General features: G+C 36.6%; 1 protein-coding gene across 9 annotated transcripts in view; it reads left to right on the top strand.

Moving 5' to 3' along the window:
- The window catches only part of CDC27 (cell division cycle 27), a 73686-nt gene extending 57100 nt beyond the window's left edge, over window positions 1-16586 (top strand). For 4 of the 9 annotated variants that reach the window (XM_027625166.2, XM_027625165.2, XM_027625164.2 and 1 more), the window contains exons 16-19: window positions 4581-4709; window positions 9947-10021; window positions 10831-10987; window positions 13839-16586. In XM_027625166.2, coding sequence (XP_027480967.1) covers window positions 4581-4709; window positions 9947-10021; window positions 10831-10987; window positions 13839-13921 — 444 coding nt within the window. In that variant the 3' untranslated portion in view covers window positions 13922-16586. Of the gene's footprint in view, window positions 1-4580; window positions 4710-9946; window positions 10022-10830; window positions 11012-13838 lie in introns of all 9 variants that reach the window. The other 5 variants (XM_027625171.2, XM_027625170.2, XM_027625168.2 and 2 more) reach the window with 3 other exon arrangements.
- Window positions 16587-23384: the final 6798 nt, after the last annotated feature.

The raw sequence follows: 23384 nt of genomic DNA, 5'->3' as shown, positions 1-23384 counted from the left end.
CTCTTCACTTAAAGGATCCCCTTTAATATTTCTTGCAGGGCTGTTTAATAATCACAAAATTTTAGTTTCCATTTGTCCTGGAAGCTTTTAATGTCTCCTATTTTGAATGACAGCTTTGCTGGATAAAGTATTCTTGGCTGTATATTTTTCTCATTTAGCACCCTGAATATATCATGCCAGTCGTTTCTGGTCTGCCAGGTCTCTGTGGATAGGTCTGCTGCCAGCCTAATGTTTCTACCCTTGTTGGTGACAGGCTTCTTGTCCTGAGCTGCTTTCTGGATTTTCTCTTTGTCTCTGAGATTTGCAAGGTTCACTATTATATGTTGAGGTGTTGACCCTTTTTTATTGATTTTGAGGGGGGTTCTCTGTGCCTTCTGGACTTGAATGCCTGCTTCCTTCCCCAGATTAGGGAAGTTACCAGCTATAATTTGCTCCAATATACCTTCTGTCCCTCTGTCTCTCTCTCTCTCTCTCTCTCTTTCCTCTTTCTGGGATCCAATTATTCTGATATTGTTTCGCTTTATGGTATCACTTATCTGTCGATTTCTCCCCTCATGATCCAGTAGTTGTTTATCTCTTTTTCTCATCTTCTTTAATCTCCATTAATTCTGTCTTCTGCCTCATTTATCCTAGCAGTTAGAGCCTCCATTTTATTTCGACTTATGATTTTTAGTTCTTATATTTCTCTAGAAAGGGATTCTCTAGTGTCTCCTGTGCTTTTTTTCAAGCCCAGCAAATATCTTTATAATCGTTATTCTGAACTCTACTTCTGACATCTTACTTATATCCATACGGATTAGGTCCCTGACAGTCAGTACTGCCTCTTGTTCTCTTTTCTTGAGGAGAGTTTTTCTGTCTTGTCATTCTTCCAGAAAGTGGTCACTTTTCTATTTGTAGAATTGCAGCAGTTCTTTTCTTAGAGCGCCATTTAAGTTGCAGGTGTTCAGAATGATTTGATAGCTATCTAGCTGAATTCCTGGGGCCAGACAAAACTAACGTCTCCTAATTCTCCACCATCTTGGACTCTCTCCCAGAACTAATTAAAATTCTTAAAAGGTGATATGGATCACCATTTTACTTTTTAAAGAAACTGATTTTTTTTACACGTAAAATAAAGTTATCAGTTCAAATCTTGGTACATTTTATAAAAACGAGGTAATGTTGTAATATAACAGCAGTAGCTTTGTTAGGCAACATACTGTTTGTTTACTCTATGTAATAAAATACTTTGTTCATACTACACTTAACTCAACATGACTAACAGTTACTACAGACATTTCATGAATCTTCATGGGACTCCCATAGACTTACTGTTGAGATGGAGAAACATTTACAATCATAATGTGCCATGAAGACTTGATAATATTACTTCTAGTAGGAGATAATGTTCATATTATTTGAATTGCTTTTAGGTACTAAACGGCTGAGTTACAAGGACTGAAAATGGAAAGCATTCTAAAAGCCCATGGACACTGTTTTTCACACCCTTCTTCAGAACACACTAAACCTTAAACTTGTTTGACACATTTCTCTTCATACACAGCAAGCAACAGCACCCGATCAAAGCCTGAGAAGTAACGCTGCTGTGTAAACACTGCAACTATTCCTGAAAAAAAAACACGGGACATATACGCCAAAGCTGCCCAGTTCCATAATCTGTATCCCATGGATCACATGTGTGTGTGTATCCACATGCAAGAATGTATTAAGATGACAGTGAAGTCTAGTCACAGCAATTTACAAGCTTAGTATATTTTTTACACTTTGAGGGAAAATTTCAATATTTTATGGTCTTTTAGTAGATGTTATATACACTGTACTTTATGAAATCTGAAAGGTAATGAAATAACTTTTTTCCAACATTTTGGTAATAAAACAGTGTTTCCCCAAATACTTGTACTGTCTGTCTACATGATCTGTTTGATCTGAGAACCACTAATCACAAAGACTGACTCAATGGAATAACTAGAAAAATAATGAGGGCAAAGATTACCAATTTGATGAACTCAACACAGATTTTGCATAAATTAGCAGATCAGGAGTTGCAACTCAGTCATGTAAAAAACTCCATTACCGGTTATTTTGGTGCTGTAGGTAGAATAGCATGTGGTAAAGTATTGGCTGGTCAGGTATCCCTTGATGGAAAGGTGCAATATCTGGTGGAATGGGAAGGAGCAACTGTGTCCTGACTGTAGGACTGCACATTATGTTCACTGCACTCTCATTTTCTTTTCTTTCTTTTTTTTAAGATTTTACTTATTTGAGAGAGAGAGAGAGAGAGAGAGCGCGCGCAAGCTCGCATGAGTGGTGGGGAGAAACAGAGGGGGAGGGAGAAGCAGACTTCCCACTGAGCAGGGAGCCCGATGCAGGGCTCTATCCCAGGACCCTGAGGTCATGACTGAGCCGAAGGCAGATACTTAACTGACTGAGCCACCCAGGTGCTCCCCCCCATTTTTTTAAAGATTTTATTTATTTGAGAGCAAGAGAGAGTGCACTCTCATTTTCTGTATACACAGTTCAAAGCTCTAAAGGAGTCTGGCTTTTACTCTTTTTTTTTTAAGAAAGGAAAAGATTAAAAAAAGTCACAAAAGGAGATGATAACTAGCCTTAACATGTACCTGTCAGCATTATGAATATTGTCATAAAAAGCTATCTTTTAAAAATCAGAACAGAAACTTAATTTTTTTAATCTTAAGATGTGTAGAATGTTTCTAAGATAGGATATTAAAAATGATTTGAATCCATGCATGGTGTTAAGATCATTTTTCTAATTATTCCATTGAGTCAGTTTTTAAATCACCATTTTTATGTTTATTTTTTAAGTGTTTGATAATAAGTTGTACTTCAATTGGAGAAAAAGTATGTTTGCTTTTTGAAATCTCATTTATTAGTTTCTCTGTAAGCACAGTACCTGTAGTTCCTGTTCTTGCCTCTTACCCATGTCCTCCCTCTCTCCCTCCCCTACTCTTCACTTTCTCTCAGCAAACTTGGCTTTTGTGGAAATGGGCATACAATGTGAGGAAATTGTGTGAGTTGGGAATTTCACTGTTCATTTTGGGAGAAGAATTTTTTTTTTTTTTAAGATTTTATTTATTTGACAGAGACAGCGAGAGAGGGAACACAAGCACAAGCAGGGGGAGTGGGAGAGGGAGAAGCAGGCTTCCCACCAAGCAAGGAGCCCCATACAGGGCTCGATCCCAGGACCCTGGGATTATGACCTGAGCCGAAGGCAGACACTTAACGACTGAGCCACCCAGGCACCCCTGGGAGAAGAATTCTTTATAATTTTTTAATTGCCATGGTAACTTTTTTCATAGTTAGATACTATGCAAAATATATCAACAAAGAATTTTTCTTCATCACTTAAGCAAATCAAACTTAAGTACCTGTTGATACCTTTTAGTGAAGTTGGACATCTTTCTTCTAAAGTGATTGTGGATTAGACGGTTTTAAAATTTTGTGTGGTTCATTTGAAGAAGTTTTCAGGTAATAGAATATGCTTTTCTCTGTTAGAGAACTAGTGTTTAGGATTTCAATCTGGAGGGCAGAGTATTTGGCCACATGTAGTAATAACTTTCTGCAAAGATCATCGTATAGATGAATTTAGCAACCAGATTTTGGCAGTACCTACTCTCACATTCTTGTTACAGTGAGTGGTATTTGTTCAAGTTCCACAGCCACATCCACGCACTTACACTTTCTTTTTAACATACAATTCATCCAAGGAGGAACATGGCATAGCATGAGTATATACAAATGAATGAATAGTGATGCTAGGGGTTGTGTGGGGTTTTTTAAAGTTATTTAAAATATTTACTTCCCTGTATTACAGATCAGTGGTTTTCAAATATGTAAAGCAGAAGAATTATATTTAAAATAAATTCCTAAAATAAGTAGAAATGTAATTAGAAGTTCTGAGTGAAGCAGGGCTGGTAAGGGTTTAGAGCCAAATCCTCTAGTGTTTCTTTGAACATAGTTTTGAAAAGCCTAATATTTAGAGGACCATAATAAACATACTGAAGTGTGAGTATTATTTAGCTAAATAGTACAGATTTTCTTGTGAGGGAAAAATCAAGATTTTTCATATCTTTTAGACTTAAAGGTACTAAATATCTGCTCTAAAGATAAAATAATCATTGTGGATTATCATTATGGATACATAATGGTGGATTGGGTGCCAGAGGACCTAGGTTCTGATCCCAGAACAAGTTACTTAACATTCTGGGCTTCAGTTTTCTCATCTCGAAAGTGAAGCAGTTGAACTAGAATTAGAAGAGATTTTAGAGATAATCTATTAATAGTCTGATAATCAAGTATTAAGTTCACTTAACTCTGTGGAAAACCCTCTCAGACTATACAGCTTTAGTAGTTTTAATATCTTTTTTTTCTTTAAGTAATCTGTATGCCCAAGTGGGGCTCGAACTCATGACCCTAAGATCAAGAGTTGCATGCTCTACCACTGAGTCAGCCAGATGCCTCAGTAGTCTTATCTTTATGTTGACTTGAGTCACAGTATTTGGTTCTCCCCTTTCTTCATAAATATCAAAAGGAAACATTAATATGATCTTTATTTCTTATAGGTTCAGCATGCACTGAAAAAATCTGAGAAGGCTTTGGATACCCTAAACAAAGCCATTGTCATTGATCCCAAGAACCCTCTATGCAAATTTCACAGAGCCTCAGTTTTATTTGCAAATGAAAAGTATAAGGTAAGATGTGTATTTTAATGGTTTTCAGCATTTTATTGCTTAAGTTTTGCCCCTTCTTTTAATAGACCAAAAGTTATTTATACTTTTTCATCTCTAATAGTTTATTTTTCCCATTTTCAGAAGCTATTCATTTTGTGATTTTATTTCTTTATGAAATACTGATAGGTAGGATGGGTTGTATGGATATTTAGGAATATGTGTTATTCCTCGTAAGGATTTCATATATAGAAAGACAGTTTTTCCATCAGGGAGTTATCTTAAAGGTAAGACCTAAACCATCCTCTTAGGACCAAAATATCTGAACAGGTGGCAAATGAATGTGTGTACATTATTCAACAGATATTTACTGAGTACCTATTGCATGTCAGGGACTAGGAATATAGTGGAAAGCAAAGCAAAGCAGTCACATTTCCTGCTTTTGAAAAACTCACCATATAGTACCCTTTTAGAGGGGCAACAGACATTAATCAAATAATGATAAAAATAATACATGTTGAGTACATAAAGGAAAAATATAGTGAGTTATGAAAGCTTATAACAAGGATACTTAGTCTAGTATGAAGTTTTTCTCTCTTCTCACACTGTTTTCCAAATTGTAGAGCTGTAGCATGAAAAAAGCTGAGCAAAGAAGATAAGGAAAATTGAGAAAGAAAAAAGAGGCATAAAGTGACAATGGGATTTTTGTCATCATTTACTCAATCATAAGCCATGAATCCAAAGTTTTGATTTAAAGTTCAGGTTACTTTTTTAATAAATTTAGGCTCTTCCTAAAAAGAGTAAAAGTTACCAAACAAACAAAAAAAACCTCCAAAATTTAAGTACAGAATATGTTGGACCTAATAATCCATTTCAGTAGCTTCCCTAGAAATTAGTTCTTCTGGTACACATTGACATTTGCTGAAATTGAAAAATACAAAACCAATGATAAACTCTTAATATTTCCAGACTTATAAAGATATATAAAATCAACCATCTGATTTATTCTTTGTCATTTATTCAGTGATTCCCCTAATCTCTCTTTTTCTTTATCAAGAAGTGGATGTCTAGTCCTACTGTTTTTGTTCTTCTATAAAAGCTACTTTTAAATCTAAGAAACACTTTACAACTTTTAACTTGCTCTTTGAGGTACTATAATTATAATTCATCATATGTTTTCATGTTTTTGCTTCATTGTATCTCTTTACATTTGTGGTCAGATTCTTCAATTGAAGGATTTTATTCAATTTATTGTTCTCAAAGCCATTTTAATTCCAACACACCTATGAAGTATGCCGTATAAATCAGCCCTGTTCTTGGTTCAAGAAGCCCAAATTCTAATCTGACCCATTGTTGAAGCTATAGTGGTCACAGCCATTTTTGACTACCAGCTTAGGGTTTGGCTAAATTATAAGGCCTACTTTGATGCACAGGTATATCCAGTATACCTCTATTAAAATAAAAAGGGGTATGAGGAAAAAGTTACTGATTACTTCTGAGATGTCTTGGCCTGAAAAATGAAAAGCAAATGGTGGCAACCTCTCTGTGGCAAAAGCCTTGCTAAATATCACCCTATTTAATGAGCTGCATTGATATCAGGTAAGTCTTAAGTCTTTAAGGCAAAAATGAGAACTCTGATACTGTGTTAGACACTGTTTTTCAATGAGTCTTTGTAATTAGATTATTGAGGTGGGGAGGTATGATAAATGAAATTTTTATAACAATTACAACACGCAGTTATAGAAAGAAAACCTACCCATTCTGAACTGTGTGTGGTGAGCAGTGAAGCTTTGGGGTGCATTGTCCCGATTAAGATTTCTTTAAAACAGTGGTTCTCAAAGTATGGCCTGGGCACTTCTGGGGGTCCCCAAAAATCCTTTCAAGGAGTCTACAAGGTGAAAACTATTTTCATAATAATATTTTGATGTTATTTGCCTTTTTCACTCTTACCATCTCACTAATGTACAGTGGAATTTTCCAAAAGCTACATGACAGATTGAATGCAGAAGCAGTTAAGAGAGTCCAGCTGTTTTCTTTTAACCAGAGATTTGCAAAAATGTTAAGCAGGCCACTATTCTTACTGACTTAATTGTTCTGAAAAAGTTATTTTTCATTAAAAAAATATTATCTATGTTAACATAATAGTTTGGTGTTGTTACTTTTAAATTAATGGATAAATATTTTTAAAACTTTTCACATTTTAATTTCTGATATAGTAAGTATTGATAGCTATAATCCACATTAACAAAAACTCTTTGGGTTCCTCAATAAGCTTTAAGAGTGTAAAGAAGTCTGGAGACCCAACAAGTGTAAAAATTGTTTTTCTGCAATATTAGAATCAGTCTCAGATTTCTTCGTTGTGGTACAGGCTTTATAAGTCCCTGTCAGTAATATTTGACAGGTGTTAACATGGATTGTAGGTAAATAATATCTGTGACCACAGATCTTTTATCTTGATTCTTTATTCCATGTATATTTTACAATACTTAATAGTTTGGAAGGAATAGAGAACAGTCTTACCTCGTAGAATTATCATATGTAATAAGTCTTCCATTCCTAGACAAGCAAATGTGATTCTCAGACCCATTCAGCCCAGCAGTACTTTGAGTTTATTTCTCTTGGGCTGCCAGCGATTAGGAAGACAATGAAGTGTTAAGGATACACCAGAGCCCCTTAAATACTTGTGTAAAAAACACAGCACTTAAAACAAATACACTGTCTAAGAAAGTGTGTGTGTGTGTGTTTGTGTATTTTTGCCTTTACTCTTCTTTTTTATTCCTTTTTATTATAGAAAATTTCAAACATCACTATACTGTGATAACGAATCCATGGAACCTACCACCCAGCTACTTTCACACTACTTTCCACAATAATATTTTATGTAAATCTTTTATTTTAGATAATGCCTATAAAAAAATTATAAAAGCCAAGAAATTACATTTGGCCTTAGTTTTAAGGGAGGGTCAGGTAGGAATGTATTAAACTTTTTTAGAACTGTGAAATAAGATTGGTTCCTTTTTCTTTATACCCTTCTTAGAGAAATAATACTAAAGTCATACCAATCAATGAATAAATCCCCTTATGTTACCCAAATGCTATAATCCTCTGATACCTTTACTAGCCCACTATCTTTGATCACTGCTTTATTCCTTATATCTTTGTGGGGGCTTTTTATGAAAGTAATAGGCTTGTTACCCAAAAATTCAAATAATATGAAAGTATAAAAAAATACGAAGTTGAATGTGCCTCATAAGGGGACTCTCCAGGGCGGAGCATTGTTAACTCAGAACATACTTCTTTAGATCTTTTTCTCATTATTTATATATTTTTAATTGCACCTAACAAAGTAGACTTAACCCTGTTGTGGTAGGCAGGGTAATGATCCTTCAAGGATGTCCATGCCCTGATCCTGAGCACCTGTGAATGTGTTACCTTACACAGCAGAAGAAACTTCACAGATGTGATTAAGGATATGGACCTTGAGTTGGGGAGAATATCCTGCATTATTCAGGCGGTGCTAGTCTAATCACATGAATCTTAAAAGTGGAGGATCTTTCCCAGCTGTAGTCAGAAGCAGCATGAGAAGGACTCAACGAGCCTTTGTATTGTAGCCTTTGAAGATGGAGGAAGGAGGTTACAAGCCAAAAAATGTGGGCAGCCTCTAGATGCCAAGAAAGGCAGGGAAACAGATACCCTGCATAAAGGAAGGCACCTTGATTTTCGCCCAGTGAGACTCATATTGGACTTCTAATGCACAGACTATAAGATAAAAAGAAATTTGTCTTAAGCCATCAAAATTGTGGTAATTTGTTATGACAGAATAGGAAACTAATGCAACTACACATACTGTTCTATAATTTGCTTCTTTTCACTTCAACAGTCCTGTGGATAGATAGTTGACACTTAACCTTTTTTTCTTTTTTAACCTAACTTACATTGGATTTTGTTTTACTACAAAGAGGTACAGAGAAGAAAAGTAGATAACCTCTGTGGACATTAAAGAGAAATAAAATATAATATTTATGTTAGAAAATTCAAAAAATAGAGAAAGCTACCAAGGAAAAAATAGAAGGTCCCTCCTCCCCTTTTACCTCAATCATCCCCTTCCCAAAGGTAAGCCATTTATATGGGGCATATATGTATTGATTTCTGCCAGAAAAAAAGAAAAATTTATATGCTCACATAAATATAAAATATATGTGGGAATACCCACATAACTATTGGTATATGTGTGGCATATATGTTTTGTTACGAAAGAAATAGTATTATTGCACGTACTGTTTTGCATCTCGCTTTTGCTTCTTTTCTTTTAACCTATGGTTGAGCACCTATAAATCTAGTGTTCCATTGAGAATGGACCACAATTTATTTAACTAGACTATGATTAGAACACCTTGATTGCTTCTAGTGATTTGCAGTAGCATGTTAGGTCGAATGTTCTTATAAAGATGATTTAGTGAATTTTTTTAATATATCCCTGAGATAAATTCCTAGCAGCAGCATTGCTGAATCAATGGTGCAGTTTTTAACTTAATAGATAATGCTAAATTGTCCTCACAAACAGGTTGCATCAGTTTACAATTCCACCTTCACTAATGAGAATGCCTGATTCCTCTCTCTCATAGTAACTTTATGCAACATCAAGTTATTTTTATTTTTGTCCATTTGATAGGTGAAAAGTGGATAATATCTCATTTGGGGAACCAGTTTTATTTTTGATCATGTCTTTTAAATACAAATCTATTTCTCTATCATTTCTCTCAATTTCCTGAACCCTTTAGCAATGGTCAGAGATTTCTAGACAGTTTTGACTTAATTCAGAGGGCTAAATTTTAGACCCTTCATCAGTAGTTAAAATGGCAGGTTGGTAGTCAAAGCTTAGTGTTTGCATCAGGGAGACAGTTTATTAACAGAACTTCAGAATTGTTTTGTTCTGCAACTTAGTTTTCAAAACGCTTTCACACACAGTATAATGGAGTATTATTATTTTAAATAAAATGGTGACCAAAGCAAGCGTTGTCACCCACATGTCTGTGTGTTCTCCATGTACTCTGGTGAATTCCTGCCATTTCTTAGTTCCTTGTTGTCTTAAGTATTTTCATGCATTTTATTTTCACAACAAGAATTAACGCAGTAGGGAAGTGCATTGATTAATATCTAGTATAAGCTTTAGTTAAATGATTTGGGAAATCAAATAAAAACACTTGCTTAGTTAGAACTTTGTAAAATTTTGCTACTCTGTTTTTCTTTGCTTTTTTCAGTCTGCTTTACAAGAACTTGAAGAATTGAAACAAATTGTTCCCAAAGAATCCCTCGTTTACTTCTTAATAGGAAAGGTAAAGATTTGGGCCATGGTCCTAAACTGTGACTTTGATAACAAATACTAACTTCTGAAGAAGAAATATAATACATATTGTGCAACATCTACTGAGCAAATTCAACTAGAGCTCTGAACTAAATGCTCTGGGAATAAAGAATGGGTTTAGTTAAAACATTTAAGAAGATGATATCCTGATGAAGGAACAAGAACATACACACCATAATCCTAAACATACTATGGTTTTGGAAGTATATTAGCACTTGCAGCCAATGGCAGTCGTGAGTTCGTTACTGAGACTACGTCTTGGAAAGCTCTTAGCTTCCAATTATCAACAAAATATGTAGGCATCCCCCAAAAGAAGAAAATTAATGGCTCTGTGTAGTCTTAATTAGAAGAACTGGCTTCCAAGATTTCCAAGCCAGACTAGTCAAGACTTTACAGACTTGGCCCCTAGATGCCAACTGGTGAAGGTAGCTGGGAACAGTGGACAGGTGTTAAGAGTTGATATAATAGCCTTTAAAAATCAGTGTACATAATGCTAATCAAGCAGCTTGTAGTCCATTTCTTTCATGTCATTGATCCAATCAGAGTATGATTTATTGGAAGCTCACTATCAGACAGAGGCAAGGAATTCTGAAAATATCTGAATATATTAGAAGGAACTCAGAAGTTAGTCTGAATTTTTCTATAGGATGAAAGTGGCCTACTCATCAGAATGGGTTTATAGCATGTAAATCAGAAGCCTATTTAAATTATTAATGTATAGGATTTTATAATTGAAACTCACAACTTAATGAAAAATGTAGTGCTGCTGTTTATTTTTAGGTTTACAAGAAGTTAGGTCAAACACACCTCGCCCTGATGAATTTCTCTTGGGCTATGGATTTAGATCCTAAAGGAGCCAATAACCAGATTAAAGAGGCAATTGATAAGCGCTACCTTCCAGATGATGAGGAGCCAATAACCCAAGAAGAACAGATCAGTGAGTATCATCCATAAGAATCAGGTTTGTATGTGTATCAAACCAGAGAGCTAATAAAACATCACCTCAGAGTTAGGCAAAGGGGAACAGATATCTCTTAATGACACAGAATAAACATGGAAATTTTCTTGAGTGTTGAATATTCAGAAAGCTACACTTTGCATAAGGATTTGTGGGCTGCTTTTAAATTTTTTTTTTTAACCATGGTGTATTCTTTATACCAAATGGAATTTTAGAGAAATTAAATAGGGCAATATATTAACAAAGTGCATGTGGAGTCAGATAACTACTCTCCGTTTTGGATCTAATTTGCTGTGACTTTGACAAGTCCATTGCAGATTTTTACCAGGACCTTAATTTAAATACGTAACTAATGCCTGCCTTACCTGCTTCATAGGAATGTGGGGTGGGATGGAAGGGATGATAGATGTGACAATATGTTGAAGACATTATAAGTGCTAAGTGAATGAAGAATAAATTTGTGCACATTTTAAAGTATTGATAAAAAGTATTGATAGATCTGTAGTAATGACTATTCAAATTCTCTGAAGCTCTGGCAAATTCAAAATCTAAAAATACGGCTAATGTATATAAATTGAAGGGTCAAGAAAAGAAGAGGGAACAAAGAAGTAGTTTAAGGCAGTAGTAAATACTCTATCCCTAAATTGAGTGTATACCTTTTTTTTTTTTAAGATTTTTTTTTATTTTATTTTAGAGAACACACAGTGGGGGGAGGGGCAGAGGGAGAGAATCTTCACGCAGACTCCCTGCTGAGCGTGGACCCCCCCCCCCCACATGGGGCTCTGTCCCAGGAACCATGAGATGAACCTGAGCTGAAACCAAGAGTCAGATGCTCAACTGATTGAGGCACTCTAACTTGAGTGTATATCTTAACATAACTAGTGAGAACTAAGTCCTTTTTTAAGATTTATTTATTTGTTAGACAGGGTGCGGGGCAGGGGCAGAAGACAGAGAATCTTTTTTTTTTATTTTTTATTGTTATGTTAATCACCATATATTACATAATTTGTTTTGGTGTAGTGTTCCATGATTCATTGTTTGTGCATAACACCAGTGCTCCATGCAGAATGTGCCCTCTTTAATACCCATCACCAGGCTAACCCATCCCCCTACCCTCCTCCCCTCTAGAAACCTCAGTTTGTTTTTCAGAGTCCATCATCTCTCCTGGTTCGTCTCCCCCTCTGACTTACTCCCCTTCATTCTTCCTCTCCTGCTATCTTCTTCTTTTTCTTTTTTCTTAAAATATGTTGCGTTATTTGTTTCAGAAGTACGGATCTGTGATTCAACAGTCTTACACAATTCACAGCGCTCACCATAGCACATACCCTCCCCAGTGTCTATCACCCAGCCACCCCATCCCTCCCACCCCCGACCACTCCAGCAACGCTCAGTTTGTTCCTGAGATTAAGAATTCCTCATATCAGTGAGGTCATATGATACATGTCTTTCTCTGATTGACTTATTTCACTCAGCATAACACCCTCCAGTTCCATCCACGTCGTTGCAAATGGCAAGATCTCATTCCTTTTGATGGCTGCATAATATTCCATTGTGTATATATACCACATCTTCTTTATCCATTCATCTGTCGATGGACATATTGGCTCTTTCCATAGTTTGGCTATTGTGGACATTGCTGCTATAAACATTGGGGTGCACGTACCCCTTCGGGTCCCTACATTTGTATCTTTGGGGTAAATACCCAGTAGTGCAATTGCTGGATCGAATGGTAGCTCTAATTTCAACTGTTTGAGGAACCTCCATTCTGTTTTCCAGAGGCGTTGCACCAGCTTGCATTCTCACCAACAGTATAGGAGGGTTCCCCTTTCTCCACATCCCCGCCAACATCTGTCGTTCCCTGACTTGTTAATTTTAGCCATTCTGACGGGTGTGAGGTGGTATCTCATTGAGGTTTTGATTTGGATTTCCCTGATGCTGAGCGATGTTGAGCACTTTTTCATATGCCTGTTGGCCATTTGGATGGAAGACAGAGAATCTTAAGCAAATTCCACACCTAGCATGGAGCTGGATGCGGGGCTCGATCTCACAACCCTGAGATCACGACCTGGACCGAAACCAAGAGTGGGTTGCTCAACCGACTGTGCCACTCAGGCGCCCCTAATAGTATTTTTTAATAATAAGAGAATTGAGAAACTTCTGATGAGATGAACTAAGATACCTTTGTTCCAGAAAACTTGGCAAAAGGCTTTAATTAAAATCATAATTCCTATAATCCCAATAACCCTTTTTAAACTGAAGGTATATTTTATATTTCTGTGGACTAGCAGGGACTGTTCCCAAAGTAGAGTCAACAGTTGGAGGGAATGTCAGTCTTTTTTTAATGTCTCGGAAAACTAGCTCTGACTCCTAGGGTAGGAATAAGGAATTCATTAGGGAGAGACAGCTTTAATAGTTAAAACTTTTTTTTTTTTAAGATTTTTTATTTATTTGACAGAGACATAGCGAGAGAGGGAACACAAGCAGGGGGAGAGGGAGAAGCAGGCCTCCCGCAGAGCAGGGAGCCCAGTGCGGGGCTCAATCCCAGGACCCTGGGATCATGACCTGAGCTGAAGGCAGACGCTTAACGACTGAGCCACCCAGGCATCCCAGTAGTTAAAACTCTTAAAGGTTAAATGCAATGAACTAATCTTCTCAGACATGCTGTACAATAAAGAACCTAAATTGCATTTTATTGATGGATATCAGGATTTTTAAGGACCTTAATTTAAGATCTCATCTCTGCATAGAACAGTTTTCCTTATTTTCATGAACCAACAAGAAATATTTGTCAGATGCCTTACTGTAGACTTTTCTTTTTATTTTTTTAAAGTGGGAACAGATGAATCCCAGGAGAGCAGCATGACAGATGCAGACGACACACAACTTCATGCAGCTGAAAGTGATGAATTTTAACTTCTGGAAATCAGACTTTTGCAACTGGATGTGTGACTAGTGCTGACATGTTTCTTGTCCCTCCATATACTGAGTCTTCACTCTTGAGCCGGCAGTGTCGTCATCCATCCCTTATACCATGAGAGTGCCACTTTCATTGGACCCTGACTGTACACAGAATGAAAGGCAGTGCAATATTTAGCTGCTAACAAGACTGGCTCTTTCACCAGTATGAATGACAATTTAGGGGGTAGGATGGGGAACTTTCTTTTCTTTCTTTTTTTTTCTTTAATCTCCCTTTGTTGGAAAGCTATCATGGAAGGAAGAGTTATGTTTTATCTTGAAGGAACCATTAGATATGGAAAATAGTGATGAACCAGAATTTCTTGGTTGTTTTTCCAAAAATTTTTTATTTGGTTCTGTTCCTGATTAACAGAGTGACTGACCTTCATTTCTAGGTTCTTCAAGAATGGTGTTAGCAAGTGCCAGATGGAACAATAAAAAGACATTGCCTATAACAGAGTAACTTGATTGCCAAGGAATGTAAATTACCTTAAACTTGCAGTGTCTCCCATAAGCAAATGTAGTGGGCACATTGGGACTCATGTGTAGGAATCAAATATCCCTCCATACAGTGTACACTTATTCTTGGCAAGAATGCTTTAATGTCTAACCAAGAATTTTAATTTATTCATCTTGCTTCAAAGTGTTGATCATTGTCTTGGTATTGCAAACTTTAAAGTTGCCCCTTTATCATATTGCCTCTTCTCTTTGAGCTCTGTGGGATCACCTTTAACGTTCAGAGATGGTAGAGTGTTTGCCCACTGAAAAGCCAAAACAAGGCCCTTAATAACCATTTAAGTTCACCATAAGAATCAAAATGAGAACACTAAAGTGGAGAGACTTTAAGAGATCATGATAGCGAAAGCCTTAATACAATCAAAATTGTACCATAACCTTGAATCTATATTTGTTCAAGAAAATATCCCTTTGACTTTTCTAAGTGTTTAAGCAGGGTGCAAGAATGTGTAGTTACCTTTGGTTGAGGTCATTTCCATTCTTTTCGGCTCTCTGCTTCAAATTATTTTCAGTAGTGTGAGTCACCAAAATGTTTACCAAGAGTGATTGAGTTTAAGATGTTAGAAATTTTTAGCTGCAAAAAAACCCCCATTCTTATGAAGGAGATGAGTTCTCTCCTGAGTTTCTCATAATAAAAGTTGGTGTTTTCGGGGAATGGCCACAATTTTAAAGATCTAATTATGCGTAATAAAATGGGAATTATTGGAATTTCGCAGTAACAGATTTAAAGTCTTAAATTGTGTATCTCCTTTATTGTAATGTATTGAAATTTTTAGAGAAACTTTAGTTGTTAACATTTTTTTAAGTGCCAATGTCAGAATATAACAAATTATAGTTTCTTATGAATGACAGGCCTATGGTTATTATTTTGGATTATTTGATGAAGGACAGATTTATCTACTGGTTACCTGTACTTGTTAGTCAAGTTGTGAAAATAAGGTGGATTACAGAAGATGTGAACAAAATTTTAACCTGTAGACTCAGTAACTTCCTATCATTTACTGTTAATCTGCTCATTTGAATGTGGACCATCATAAATTAATTCAAGTCAGAGTCTTAGATTAGGTATTGGGTGCCAGAGAGCTATTTAACAAAATTTCCTACCTAAATCTATGTAATAATATGTGCTGCTTAAAGAAATAATTTATAAGAAAAAGGAAAGATTGGGAGTAAATGCATATCATTAAAAATTCCCAAAGGCTAGCACTTGGATTCTAAGAAATATTCCATTTTGTTCATTAGTTCTGTAATATTTAATTTTATATTCCTTTTTTTTTAATTGGCACATCATAAGCCAGCTATATAACAGTATCAAATACAGAATTTCCTAGAAAGCTTCAACCTGAGCTCTGTTACAAAGCCTAGAGAAAGCTAAGCTCAGAACATAATTTGCTGATGTGTAATTATCTTTTTGTAGTAGGAATTTATGTCCTGTGCCAGAGTTGAGAGCCTTTCTGGTACTAATTTTGAGACCAAGGATAAAAGGATAGTTGTGGAAGGCACACCATGGCAATGGCAGGCTATGGGACACTCAGCCCAAGCTTAATCTGATTTCATTTTCCTCATACCTACTTTCAAAATGTTTAGGTATTTGAAGCCTTATTCCCACCTAGTAACTTTTTGTGGGTTTTTTGCTTGCTTTTTTTTTTTTTTTTTTTTTTTTTTGCCTGGAATGAGGATCAAACAACCAGAAAAGGACATATATTTTGATCAAGCAAAATGTTTGTTTGAAATTTCAGTAGTTACTTTGAAGGAAATTTAAAATACTAGGAACTTCATTAGTCTCTTTAAGCTTTTCACACACATACATATATGTGTACACACACACACTTGTTCAGAAGTTATGTTGTGGCATTGAATATTTTTCCCCCTTGGAAATGGTTCTTAACTCTAGGATTTTAGAAGGTTGGAAATATTTTTTCAAGCGAACAATGGTACTCAAAATAATGAAAGGTGGTCCCTACTTTTTCTGTATTTCATTATTTTAAAATTTTTTTTTTCCAAGAACTGCAAGTTACATTTGAACCATGCTGCTGTTGTACCTTAAACAAAAACTCAGTGATAACCAGTATTTAGTCTATTAAAAATGCTCTTTTTGAAGAAAAAAGTTTGGAAGTCTCTGATTAGCCAGACTATAGTGTGGGTCTTCACTGAGAAATATGGTGACCCGTTTTCTTTGTGAAAACCCGGGAAATTGCAAGTGTGGGTGATGTGTGTGTTCTATTTGCATTGAAACAATGTAATTTTGTGTCTTTTTTTTGCTTTTCCTGACTTATTTCAGAAATTGTACAGTCCTTGGGGGGGAGAAAGCCTTTTCTGTTAATATATTTGCATTCATTAAAGGATACGGAAAATCCAAATAAATTACTTTTGAAAGCAATTTATAATCAAGTTGTTGAAGCTACAGCACAGCTGTGCCATCCGTATTTTTATAGTAAAAGGCACAGCAAAATAGTGAAAAATTAACAGTTTTACATTCCACAGAAGTCTAGGGCAGTGTTTCCCTAAATGTTTTTTAAACTTAGACCCTCTTCTAATACATATATATACTTTTTTTAAAACTCACATCCTTTTTTAGTATTATTTGGAATTTCCAAAATAAATACTGTGACAAAAATGTGGTAATTTTTAGAATATATTTTTTTCAAACTACAGAAGCCCCTTGCCAGCAGCTGTTTGCAAGTCACCTGCTTATTCTTTAGTCATATGATTTCTGAAATTTATTTAAAAGGGATACAAAGCTTTTTTGTTCCAATTAGAATCTTTTAAAAATCAAAAAATTTTTTTTTAGATTTTATTACTATTTGTCAAAGAGAGAGAGCACAAGCAGGGGGAAGGGCAGAGGCAGAGGGAGAAGCAGGTTCCCCATGAGCAGGGAGCCCGATGCAGGGCTTGACCCCAGGACCCTAGGATCATGACCTGAGCCGAAGGAAGACACTTCCCCGACTGAGCCACCCAGGCGTCTCAAGAAAGAAAATTCTGAGAGAAGTAGAATATAGAAACTAAATTTTACCCTGGTCTGGTTATCTTGGATAAAGTATAGAGAGCTGAATGGTTTTGTTCCAACTTGAAGAAGGGATAGCAATAGAGAAAACACATGAAGTGGGGGATGAGTTGGGCAGATCAGTGGGAACGACAGGCTTCATAATCCTCCCTAGGACTTGCCATTTACTGTCAGTTGGACAGGGATAACTAGTAGAAGTGCAGACAGGAAGCAGTCTTTGGCTTGTTTAGCTGCTAATTAATGGTTCAGTGTAAGCTTTATAAGTGCAAACTTTGCTAAATAGCCACATTTAATGAAATCTTGCCATATGTACTGTGTTACTTGATCTGTCCATAGTATTTTCAGTCTTCAACCCTATAAAGTAGGTGTTTAACATTTTACAGAAGAGAAAATGGCTTCAGCTATTAGATGATATAGCTGGACACTTGGGCATTAGTGTATGTTCAAACCCTTTTATTCAGTTTTGGACTTCCTCTGGCAGTTTAAAATCATGTCTCTTGTTGACTGTTAAGTGTCCTCTCCAGCATTTTTAAATTATCTGCTATAGAGTATCATAAAGTTTCGGTTTTACAGAGGAAACTTTAGTATCAACTGTAGATTCAAATCTATCACATGCATAGTCCTTTGATGGTGCTTTGATCTTGTATCCTGCCTGTTTCTCCTCACACTGAAATTGAAAGTGTTATCCCTCATTGAATGACTAGAATTTGCTTTAAGATAGAAAACAAAACTAAATTTTTTACTACCAATTTCTTCTCCCTATCACAGCATTCTTTTCATATTCAGTACCCTCAAAATAGAGTTCTCAATTTGATGCTAAAAGCTACATTTAAGGAGAAAATTCAAGTCCTTGAAAATACATAATGCTTCACCGGAGTTTGAGTAAGAAAAGGACTAACAGTAGAAGCCTAGAAGAACAATGAAGTGGAATTAAGGTTTCTAATCATCTATTTTTAAAAAGCACTAAACTAATCTCTAGGAAATAGAGATTTTGCCCTTCAGTAGCTCTGTGACCTTGAATAATTCACTTAAGCCTTTTTCTAATCAATACAAAAAAGATGAGATCTACCCTTCTTAGCTCACAGAGGACTGAGGATCAAATGTGGTAAATTACCATGGAAGTGCTTTGGTTGCACTGTGGTAATAATACAGTGGTAATAATAGGGTGGAGATGATGTCATGGAAAATTGATTTGGTTGATCCCAAGACATGATCCTGTGAGACAAGTTCACTGTAGAACGGTAAACTCTGAGTCTAGAACAGGGATTGTCTATGGCCTGCAGACCAAATGGCTCATTGCCTGTTCCATTTTATTGGAACAGCCGTGCCTATTTGTTTAGATGTCCATGGCTGCTTTCTCACTTCTGGGACAGTTGAATAGTGGCACAGAGACTATCTGGCCTACAAAGCATAAATATTTCCTATCTGTATATATATATTTTAAATATACATGTAGTATAGATTATACCATACATATGATCTGACATTTTATATTTTGCAACCCCTGATCTAGAACTTATCAGCTGTATTGGCATAACCATCTGCAAATCACCCAAATAACGTGTTCTCTGTGGTGTGCTAGATTCTTCTCAACGCTTTGTGAGTTAAATCACTGGGCAAGGTGTTACATAAGAAAAAATTCATCCGTTCTTAGTTTTTTAATAGTAAAACTTGATTGGGTAAAGGGATTTCCTTGTATATAATGGCACCCCTTAAACTTATTGCCAGTTTGTAGCATGTATGCCAGTGCTACATCTGTGCCCATAATCATTTGACTATCTTGAATAATACTAGCATTTACTTACTTTTTATTTTGCATTTATGGATCACTTTGATATGAGAATAATCTCACTTCATCTTTACAGTCTTAAAAGGTAAGGCATGTATTATCTGCTTGATGCAAGAGGAAACTAAGGCTTAAAGAAACCAGAACATTTGCAAAAAGTGGAAACTCCCAAGAACAACTTGGCAGACTTTTGCTCACACATTATTGGCCAGAACTGGGTCATAGAATCCTCCCCAGATGCAGGGGATGCTGGTAAGTTTAGAATCTGGTAAAACAGAATGGGTTTGCTATGACTGGTTTAGATAAATCATGATTTATCTCCGGGGGTTGTACAGAAACAGATTTTGTTAGCAAAGAAGGGGGAATGGCTGTTAGTTCTACAGCCAGGAGCCCCTGCCACACTGCTGTAAAGAAATTCCTGCTTTGGGGCAACTGTTCTTATATTCAACTCAGTGAACTTTCTTACCTAAGAGTTCGTAGGGTTTCTATTTAAGATTATACTATCTTCAAATAATGGTGTTTTTTCCTTTTTAATGCCTTTATAACATACCTCATTTCTTTCTTCCTTTTTAACTGCTATGGCCAGGACCACCAATGTTACATTGAGCAGGAGCAGCTGTAATAGCAAAAGCACTCACTGTCTTGCTCCCAGTCTTAAAGAAAATGCTTACACTTTCTCAAACTTTCAACTCGATAAAATCTCAATCCACTGTTACGCAGTATGTCCCCTTTGCTAATCTCATTGCTAACCCTAACACTCCCACTTCAACTACCATTTATGAGCACTGATACTCAATGAAGATACCTTTCTATTGCTAGTTTTCAGTGGTTCTCGTCATGACTATGTCCTGAAATGTATGCATCTATTAAACATGTTGAGACTTCTGGGGCTGGAAAGCAATGGCAGTAGCCTGATGACAAATCTGCCCCTCGCTTTGCCAAAACAATTCTCAAATCGAATAGAACAAAGAAAAACTACACAGGATTCACGTCTTTCACTACCAGAAGCCTGTAACTTCAAATCGTCTCTAAGGGCGGGGGGCGGGGGGGGTATGAATCCAGTAGGGATCCTACCACCACCATAAGCCTGTGAGTGTAGAGAGTAAGGAAAGGGGCTGAATCTCTCAGGGACAGTGGAAGGGAGGAGTGGACTTAGAAGAAGCACAAACAAAATCTACAGGGGGAATAAATGGAACAATAAACAAAATACTGAACACAGTTTGGCACTCAGTAGGTCACAAGTCTTCTCTTTAGGGAAGGGTTTGAAAATGTGTAGGGCCAGGGGTGGCAGTCTCATAGAAGCCGTGTTTCTGGGGGAGAATGGGTAATGAAGAATTAATGAAAAGGCAGGAATGTCAGACCAACAGAAAAGAGAAACAAAGCACACCAATCTTTCTTCCCACACGCCAGCAAAATCTTTGAACTGCATGAAATAGGGTGGAACTGACAGATAAGTGCTCTGAAAATAACAGTTCTGTCCATGAAATTATTTGGAATACAGCACAGCCATCCACATCCTGCAAAAATCAGAAAATGTCAAAGCCTTTCTGCTGGTGAAGTCTCCCCAACAAACAACCACAAAGCCGAAGAAAAGACATATCCTTTTAAAAGCATCTGAGAAAGTGAAGAGCTACCCTATATCAGGAAAAAAAAAAAAAACAGAAACAAAAAGTGGTGAATTTGAATAAACTAAAAACCTTTTGCATGACCAAAAAAAAAGTGACAAACTGGGAAGAAATATTTGCCCATATCTCACAAATAAAAGACTAATACTCCTAACGTATAAAAAAGTTTGAGAGGACATAAATAGTCCCAAAAAAGATTTAAAGATGGCTCTCAACCATGTAAAGTTGTTCACTTTCACTCTAAGAGAAATACAAATTAAAACTGCATTGAGAGACGCCTGGCTGCTTTAGCTGGTAGAGCATGGACTCGATCTCAGGGTCATGAGTTCAAGCACCACGTCGGGCATAGAGTTTACTTTAAAAAAAAAAAATGCCTACACTGAGATGTCAAATCACTATGTTGTACACCTGAAACTAATGAAATCTTGTGTGTGTCAACTTTACTCAAAAAAAATTTAAAAACTACATTGAGATACAATTTCTCACCCAATAGATGGGCAAAAATTCAGAACTTGAATATGAACTCAGTTGACAAAGCTGTGGGAAAACCTACATTGGTGATGGGAATGCAATGTACTCTCCTACGTTGGTGATGGGAATGCAAAATGATACAACCCTCCTGAAGAGGAAATTGGCAGAGTATAAAACAAAACTTCATATATTTCTACTTTCCAACCCAGTGATCCCACTTCTAGGAATTTACCCTGAAGATGAACCTCAAAAGAATGAAAATACATATGTATGATTTTATTTATCACAGGGTTAGTTGTCATTGCAAAATATTGGGAGCTATCTAAATGCCCAAGTACAGAAGATCGGTTGGATAAACTGCAGGGCACACACAATGGAAAACCACGCAACTGTAAAAATGATGGAGGAAGCTGCCTTTCTGGCTCTCTTCACTCCCTAAGTAGCAGCAACAGCTTGCAGACTTTTCATACTCACCAAATTTTCCAGGAAAGAAACTACCACCTAAATGGAGAGAAGACTGCTTTGTTTTGTTTGAAACTTTACCAAGAAACTGGTCAGTGTTCAGGAAAATGAGGTCACCTATAGCAATGCTCTCTGCCCATGGTATTGGGCAGGCAGTACACAGGCCTCCGCATTCTGCTTTTGAAATGTTCATAGGCAACTATGTAATGGGGCTGTTGGAGTCTCCTTTTAACTGCCTTACAACCAAAAACTTATTAAATCATCAGAGAGATATGAATACAAAGATCTAGTTTAATTGCATTAAAAAGATTCTTCCAAAAAAATGAGGAAGATCTCTATGAACTGTTATAGAATGATTTTCAGATGTTATTAAGTGAAAAGTAAAGTGCAAAAGATCGTGTTACTTTTTATGTAAGAGAAAAAGGGAAATAAAAATATACATCTATCTGCTTATCTTCACAAAAGGAAACACTTGGAAGGACAAACCAGAAAATAGTGAAGTTGGTTACCAATATGGGGTGAGGGGGAATGTAGTGGAATGGATTCAAGGAGGGTGACACCTCTCTAAGGATACTTTTTTGTAACATTTTTACTCTTGAGAGCATATTAATTTGTCATACATTCAAAAAATAAGAATGGAAGGGGAAACTAAAATTGAAATAAAACAAACAAATGAACCTAACTATATTGCAAATGAGTACCATGACCATCCTGGGACGGGGAGTGGAGAGGAGACTAAGAAGGATTAAAGTGACTTACGACAGGCGCCTGGGGGGCTCAGTCATTAAGTGGTTGCCTTCAGCTCAGGTACTGATCCCACGGTCTTGGGATCAAGCCCTGCATTGGGCTCCCTACTGCTCAGGAAGCCCGCTTCTCCCTCTCCCACTCCCCCTGCTTGTGTTCCCTCTGTCGCTGCGTCTCTCTCTCTGTCAAATAAATAAATAATCTTTAAAAAAAAAAAGTGACTTTCGAACACAGTATTTGACTGTATACTCTCCCCCTTGGACAGGGAAGGATGTGTATGCAGGGATGGGGGTAAAAGTACAAACAAATCCTGAACTCTTTAGTAACCATGCTTTAGTAGTATGGGTAAAGTGATTGGGAGACTTTGTTTTATTTTTTTTTTTTTTTAAGATTTTACTCATTTGTCAGAAAGAGAGAGAGCACAAGCAGGGGGAGCGGCAGGCAGAGGGAGAAGCAGGCCCCCCGCCGAGCAGGGAGCCCGATGGGGGGCTCGATTCCAGGACCCTGGGATCATGACCTGAGCCGAAGGCAGACGCTTCACTGACTGAGCCACCCAGGTGTCCCTGGAGACTATTTTAAATATCTTACAGGTTCGAACAAATGAATAAACACATTGATGTCACTAGGGATCAGAATTCTCAAAGTAGAAGATACGTATAACTATGAAAAGAAAGAACAAGAAACAACCCTGTGGGGATTAATTGGAATTGAAATTATTGTTTTGAACTCATGATTTCTAAAATATGTATATGTATGTGTATCTGCATATATACATGTATACACGTATTTATGTCTTAAATGTATATTTGTAGG

Source organism: Zalophus californianus, chromosome 16, assembly GCF_009762305.2.
Source record: "Zalophus californianus isolate mZalCal1 chromosome 16, mZalCal1.pri.v2, whole genome shotgun sequence".
NCBI lineage: Eukaryota > Metazoa > Chordata > Mammalia > Carnivora > Otariidae > Zalophus > Zalophus californianus.
This window is presented reverse-complemented; position numbering and strand designations above follow the sequence as displayed.